At 37.2% G+C, this 7,670-nt stretch overlaps 1 protein-coding gene across 1 annotated transcript; it reads left to right on the top strand.

Moving 5' to 3' along the window:
- Window positions 1-6,178: 6,178 nt before the first annotated feature.
- Window positions 6,179-6,985, top strand: LOC134474961 (zinc finger protein 709-like; the record flags this gene model as incomplete). The annotated part of the gene is made up of 1 exon (XM_063244037.1): window positions 6,179-6,985. A coding segment is annotated over one exon (807 nt), but the record flags the coding sequence as incomplete, so codon positions are not given.
- Between the last annotated feature and the right edge of the window lie 685 nt (window positions 6,986-7,670).

Genomic DNA, 7,670 nt, shown 5'->3' with positions numbered 1-7,670 from the left:
CTTAGGATATGGATGAATTTGCTTATCATTTGTCTTGAGCCTTGGCCCATAGCATGCGTTGTCAGTCTTCCCCATAGTTTCAAGGTATCTGGTCTCCTGCATGGGCTCCTTGGGGTACCTAGCCATGTCTCATGCCAATAGTATTTAAATAACTCAGGAACCTGTAACAGCACTGTTTAGAAAATTGATTACAGATGTCTTGTGCTCTGGGTGAATGTTCTGGGGATGACAGTGTACAATGTATATACCAATGTTGCCCCTGATTGACATGTTTTGGAATTTAATTTTAGTTGATGTGTTCTTTTTCCTTGAAATAAAATGGATTTGAAAATTAAAAGCCTGAGGAAAGCTCTTCAGTACAAACACTCCTCTGTCGAGCTGAGATCACCACTGTAGAACAATGGCAGTTCCAGAAGTCTCTGCACTACAGTCTATCATTTGGGATGCTCTCTTGCAGGGAGGGGCTCCTTTCTCTGTTTATTCGTGACTCAGAAAGGGGGCAGTAGAGCAGGAGTCAATCAGTGATGAAGGGGCAGGCTATATGAACTGTCCAATCAGGTGGGCCACTGCTAGCCGTGACTTCTGTCTGTTCTGGTGTCTCAGCATGATTTACCTGTTCTGAGTACAACAATGGTAGCAAAATGCTTGCTGGATCTCATTTAGTACATTTGATGTCCTGTGGCCTGCTTGGCAAAGAACCTGAGAGATCCTGGAGCCATGGAATGGTGAGGTTGTGGATAGGCACCCAGAAATAGCGTGAATTGGGTGAAACCAGTTACAAGTGTTTAGGAGTAGTTCCGGTGTCTGGAGCCTCAGGTATTTAGTTAGCTTCAGCTCCTGAGGTCCTCCAGCTTTGGCCATGGGTCATTCACTATCCCTATTGCCTCTTGCTGTTGGCAAGGGTAATTTGAGGTCCCCAGAACCCTGGCTTCACTATGACAGCAGCAGACTCAAGTATCATCTTTGAAATTCACTGCTAGCCTGGTAAGTCCACCATCTTAGTCATTGGGTGGAGCTTGGGAAGACCCTGACTATGATGTTTTGTAGTTTGTAGAGCAGTAATGAGCTAGGTCTATGCTCTCTTTCTGCAGAGTAGCAGATCTGGAATGTCCAGAGTTTATTAATGTATGTAATGCAGGGCCTCATAGCCACAATGGCTCAACTTGATTTTGGGCATTTTTGTATTTATAGTGATCTCCTAAATTTATAGTATGTTCTCATAATTCTATCCTCATGACAGGTAGTGACAAAGGTCCTGAGAATTCAGAGATATGTAGTACTGTGCCTCAGCGGAGAAAGGCTTCCCAAACAACTGGTGAACTCCTGTGTATTATACAGATCAGTGCAAAATAATTTCTGAACATACTTAATTATTTAGGTGGCACCCTTGCTCACAGACTAGGTTTGTGAGAACAGCTATAGAGTTTTGAAGTCTGAGAAAAATGAAGCAAATATGAAAGTGTTATCAAGGACAGAGTAAAAATTTGTGAAGGACAAATTCCAGAAAGGGCTACCTGTTAAATTCTCATCGAAAAATGCCAAAATTTACACATTTGCATGGTCATATACATGTGATATCCTTCCGAATGGAAAGGAATAGGGGTGTCACCTCTGAATTAAGAGCTGATTTAGTAGCTTGGTTGTTAATAGACAGTTTAAATATGAAAATTCTCTACAATGGAGTTATCCAAGTGGTGTAAATGAGAAGCCCTAAATAGAAATTTTGCAGTGATATCGATAGTTAGGCATGAAGGGTTTTCTGCTTAGGATGGATCCGAGGAGTGTGGAAAAGATGTGGAAGTGACTGACAGGATGCAGGCAGCAAATAGCAGGACATACAACAGAGAGGGTCTTCACTGAAATTCAGGTAGTTCTTAGAGTAAGTATGAAGTAAAGTTGGGTTCTGATTGCTTCACTGAGGTGATCAACACCAGCTCTGGCAACAAACAATCAGTATTCCACATCCCTGTCAACCCATAATTTTTGTGTTCCATACTTGAGATCTAATTTGATTATCTCTAATTATGCCCCAGTGTCATGAAGCTGAAATTTTCAATTTTTTTGTACCAAGGATCAAATGCATGACCTATGCTTTCCAGGCAGGTATTCATGCACTGAGCTAAATACACAACTATGAAAATGTTTTCTGTGTAGTATGGACGATATCCACATTGTTTCTGAGAAAGTGTTGAATATTGTTGGAATTTTTCTGTATTGTATGGCTATAATTTTTTAAAAAACAAACCAAAAGTGTCTTATGCAGTCTCTTTTTAAGTTTCACTTTATCTGTTCCGTGTCTCAATCAGGGTTTGTCTGTTTTAGACAGCTCTGTAACTTAGGATAGCCCCAAATTCAAGGAAGAAATCCTTCACGAGCCTCCCAAGATTTATTTCTTATATTTGAATTGAAAGTGATCACTTGGTAACAGTGATGTTTAATTTACAGCTTGGGCCTGGTTTCATTTTATATACATATTTTTAAAATACAGCTGTTTTCCACTAACACTTGAGTTATTATTTATATACCATATTTGATGTTATTTATGTTTTGTTCTATGAAACCAAATTCATGTTTCAAAATGCTGCTTAAGTATATTAAGAACAAAGTACTCATTGGCCTAAATGAGATTTGAAGAGACATCATCTGTAGTCTATGAAAATGATTGCTGAGATTATTTATTTAATTTTGAAATTGGTAAAATAGAACAGAACAAGGCAGCATAAGGTCAACTAAGATCACACAGTGAAATTGGTACACAACTTCACAACAGGTTACTGAGATAACAGTAATAGGTATCACAGTATATTTTGTTATCTTTGTCATAGTTCTTTAATCACATATATCAAAATGAGATGAAATACAGAACATTATAGAACTTATCAAAACAGAATATTCAATTGAGCAGTACCATTAATCAGAATAGAGTGAAACAATAATAAAAACATTTTCCTTCAAAGAGATGGTAGAAGGAAGTCCTCCTTATTTGCTATGGTCTAATTCCCAGCAGATGCTCAGATTTTTGGTTCCCATTTGCTAATATGGGGTGACAGGAGAAGAGGGGTAGGGAAGTGGGATGTTTGATTCTAGGTGGTGCATCAGTAGTTTCACTATTGCTTAGTAGGGAGACAGGCTGGTTGTTTGGTTTCACAGCGCCCTATGTTCCCACATCGAACAGACCTTAGGAGCTGCTGCTGATTATCCCCCTTGAAGGGCTGCAGTTTTCCAGATTGCCACTGCTGACTGGGGAGGGGAGTTGCTTGCTTGGCTTCCCAGGCAATTGATGAGTCATTTATCTGCTTCTGTGCTTTGTGGTTGCTGGTCCTGCAGGCTTCTCACTGTGAGCTCTGCTTTAGAGAAAGTGCACAGGGAATCTTGCCATGACTCAGCACAAGAATCAGTGCTCCAATTTGGCTGTTATATTAGCAGTAAGTTGCAATCTAGCATCAAATTTGCTGTCTTCAAAAATGTGTATAGACACAAAATTAATGACCAAGACATGGATTTAAATTTGAATAAATCAGTCTTCATTCAGCTGTTTTGTTTGGCTTTATTTGTTGAGTTTAGTTTTGTTTTATTGAGACAAGCTTTCTGTATGTATATCAGCTGGATTTGAACACCCTATAGAGCCTAGAATTGCCCTGACCTCACTGATGCCTCCCTTTCTCCCCTTTTGAGTGCTGGGATTATAGATATGCACCACCGCACTTTGCTATTGATTCAGATTTGTAGGAGAGAATTTAAGATATCCCAAACCTGGGGTCTCAACCTTCCTTTGAGAAATATATGTATGATCCTTTAGGAGGTGGTGACCTTTGCGGATGTGGTTGTGAACTTCAGCAATGAGGAGTGGAGTTTGCTGAGTCCATCCCAAAAGAACCTCTACAGAGATGTGATGGGCGAAACCTTTAGAAACATGGCTGCAAAAGGTAAGGATGAAATATTTTTGGCACTCATGCTGTCAGAATATTGTTAGTTGCTCATTAGTGCTGTTTCATTAAAAAGAATATGAAAATATTTTAAAAAATAGCTCAGATCTGGACACATTATATCATAAATCTAAACAAAATCTATTAATTTGTATGTATTACTCAACTGAGTCCTGGTATTTCTATGTCTACAATTCAGGAGGACTTGGGGATATCCAGGAAGCTGAAAAAGAATGCAAAGTTTACTGGAGATACTTCAGGTAATTCACACTCACAAGAACAGGAATGTTCCTGAGTAATTAGTGAGTCAGCAGAAAAATATCCACCAGAGAAATGAGGCACCATTCAATTTCATGTCAGTAATATTCTCCAAAGATGTATAAGCTAGTGTATATATGAGGGAATTGAATCATGAAAATGTATGACATTGCATATAGATGATTACAAAATGCATACACTTTGAGTTATGACATTCTGCCTTCAGCTTTTCTACCCATATATACATGTGAATACAACACATTCATTATCTAACAATTGCTAAGATTGCAATAGAATTTGAAATAAAACTGAGTGCTCATGTTTCCAAGCCATGCTCTAGACAATCGGCGATTCTGACTAATATTCTTAGTAGGCTGGTGGAATGTTAGTGCACTCATTTTGAATATCAGTATGCAGTTGTCTCTAGAAATTGATCCCCTCATATTTGTCCTGGATATTTTTAAAATCTCAAAATCTGCATAAAATACTGATACATGCTTACTCATATACAAAGCAGATCAAGTTATAACAGATCAGGCCTTGAAGCTTAGCTATCTATCACTGGATTTGTGGAGAAGAAAAATGTTAATAGACTCTCTGTGATTGTGCATTCTTGTAAACCCAGCACATTAGGAATCAGATTTTGCAGAATGGCAATTTCAAGTTCAAACTTCACAGCTTAATGATCTATGAAAATCTCTTAAAATAGATTTTTAAAAAGCTATATATTTATGCTAATACCTGTTGTTCATTCCCAGCCCAGAATGGAAAAAATGTGTTATATAATGTCAAAAAATAAATAATATAATGTCATTTGCTATAAGAATTAGATGGGTCTTTCACCCATCAATTCAGTGAAATAGCTCAGCTATAAAACCTAAAAGGTCACTGGCTTTCTTTTAGATGAGAAACCAAAATACAAAATGTGGAAAGAAATGAAACAGAGTTGTTAGAGAAAAGTAAGACTGACCATATGGAAAAGGGAACTACAGGTTAAGGACAGAAGGGAGATTGTGATGGGGAAACATATGAGAATAATTTGCATGTGATACACATATGTATCCATGCCCAAAGTGAAGCTAAACATTATGCATTTCAAAGTACCAACTTTTAAGATTTCCAAATGTGTACCAGTCTTTTGGGAATGGTTGTTTTCAACATATCTTACAAGGCCATTCTGTTGCTTCATGGTGAGAATTTCTTAGCAGGCATTAAAAACAGAACTTGATATTAATGCAGTTATTAAACGGAGACCAATTTCACTGTGAATTTTTCTTTTTTAAAAATTTAATATAAGGAAAGATTAAATAAGATAAAATAAGTAGAAATAATACTGCTTTCAAAGTGAAAAAAAGTAAGAAATCGCAAGATGATGATTACAAATGCTGATCATACAAATAGTTATGAAATACAAAAGTGAAACATATGAAGTGGGGATTCAAAAAGTGAGATTGCAAACAGTTTTGTTCACCTCTCCAAGAAAAGCTTAGTAATGTGGTTATAAATCCTATATGTGATTTTTTCTTTACAGAAATGACAAGCTAGGGAAATCTTATGAACATACTTGGAAGCAGTATAAAGAAGTATTCCTTTGTACTGCAGAAGGTAATGTGAATGTGAAAGAAACAGAAACACAGCACAATGTTCAGATCCATGAAAAATATTGCAGTCGAGGGAAACACTATGTATGCAAACAATGTGGGAAAGTTATTAAAACACGTGCATATTGTAAGGTTCATGTAAGAATTCACACTGGAGAGAAACCCTATGTGTGTAAGCAATGTGGAAAAGGTTTCATGCAACCTGGAAATTGTAAGGAACATGAAAGAATTCACACTGGAGAGAAACCATATATGTGTCAGCAATGTGGAAAAGGATTCACCAGATCAAAATATTGTAAGCAACATGAAGGAATTCACACTAGAGAGAAACCCTATGTATGTAAGCAATGTGGGAAAGCTTTTACCAGACCTGAATGCTTTAAACAACATGAAAGAATTCACAGTGGAGATAAACCATATGTATGTAAGCAATGTGGGAAAGCTTTAAACACACGTGCAAGTTATAAGGTTCATGAAAGAATTCACTCTGGAGAGAAACCCTATGTATGTAAGCAATGTGGGAAAGCTTTTAAAACACAGGGAGATTGTAAGAATCATGAAAGAATTCACACTGGAGAGAAACCTTATGCATGTAAGCAATGTGGGAAAGCTTTTACCAGACCTGGATGTTGTAAGAAACATGAAAGAATTCACACTGGAGAGAAACCGTATGTATGTAAGCAATGTGGGAAAGCTTTTACCAGACCTGGATATTGTAAGGAACATGAAAGAATTCACACTGGAGAGAAACCATATGTATGTAAGCAATGTGGGAAAGCTTTTAACACATGGGGATGCTGTAAGAAACATGAAAGAATTCACACTGGAGAGAAACCCTATGTATGTAAGCAATGTGGGAAAGCTTTTACCAGACCTGAAAGTTGTAAGGAACATGAAAGAATTCACACTGGAGAGAAACCATATGTATGTAAGCATTGTGGGAAAGCTTTTAACACACGTGCAAATTGTAATGTTCATGAAAGAATTCACACTGAAGGGAAAACATATGTATGTAAGCAATGTGGGAAAGCTTTTAACACATGGGGATACTGTAAGAAACATGAAAGAATTCACACTGGAGAGAAACCCTATGTATGTAAGCAATGTGGGAAAGCTTTTAACACAAGTACAAATTGTAAGGTTCATGAAAGAATTCACACTGGAGAGAAACCATATGTGTGTAAGCAATGTGGGAAAGCTTTTAAAACACAGGGAGATTGTAAGAAACATGAAAGTTCACATTCAATATAAAACCAGTGTATATAGGCATCATGAGAATGGTTTTAGCACATGTACATATTGCATAATGCATGAAAATCTTCACACTGGGCAGAAAACTTACATATGTAAGGAATGTGGGAAAGGTTTCAGCAGAAATGCTCATTGTACAATACATTATAAAATTTACATGGTTGAGAAACCCTGTGTGTATGTGAAGAATGTGGGAAAGCTTTCACCACACATGGATTTTGTAAAATACATCTATGACTTCACACTGGTGAGAAAGCCTATGTGGCAAAGCTTTTACTGCATATAGTCATTGCAAAACACATGAAAGAATTCACACTGGGAAGAAGCACTGACTATATAAGCAAGTGGAGACACTTTCAGCAGCCAGATTGTAAGTGAAATACATGAAAAAAACCCACACAAGAGATAAATCCTATGTGTTATGGGAATACTCTCCTCATACTTGATCATTGTTACATATCTGAAAGAGCTCACTAGGCAGAGATGCTATGTGGATTAACAATGTGAGAAATATAGCAATCCATATTTCTTGTTAAATACATAGAAAAAGCATCACTGTTCAGACAGTTTAGATCTAAGTTTACTTTAAAAATCGCAAGGAGACCTGAAGCTAGTCTTTAGTAGAGACAGCTCT

Source organism: Cavia porcellus, unplaced genomic scaffold (assembly GCF_034190915.1).
Source record: "Cavia porcellus strain 051 isolate PalLab524CR breed Dunkin Hartley unplaced genomic scaffold, mCavPor4.1 scaffold_46, whole genome shotgun sequence".
In the NCBI taxonomy this organism is placed as follows: domain Eukaryota; kingdom Metazoa; phylum Chordata; class Mammalia; order Rodentia; family Caviidae; genus Cavia; species Cavia porcellus.
The sequence above is the reverse complement of the archived record's forward strand: the minus strand, read 5'-3'. Positions and strand labels throughout refer to the sequence as shown.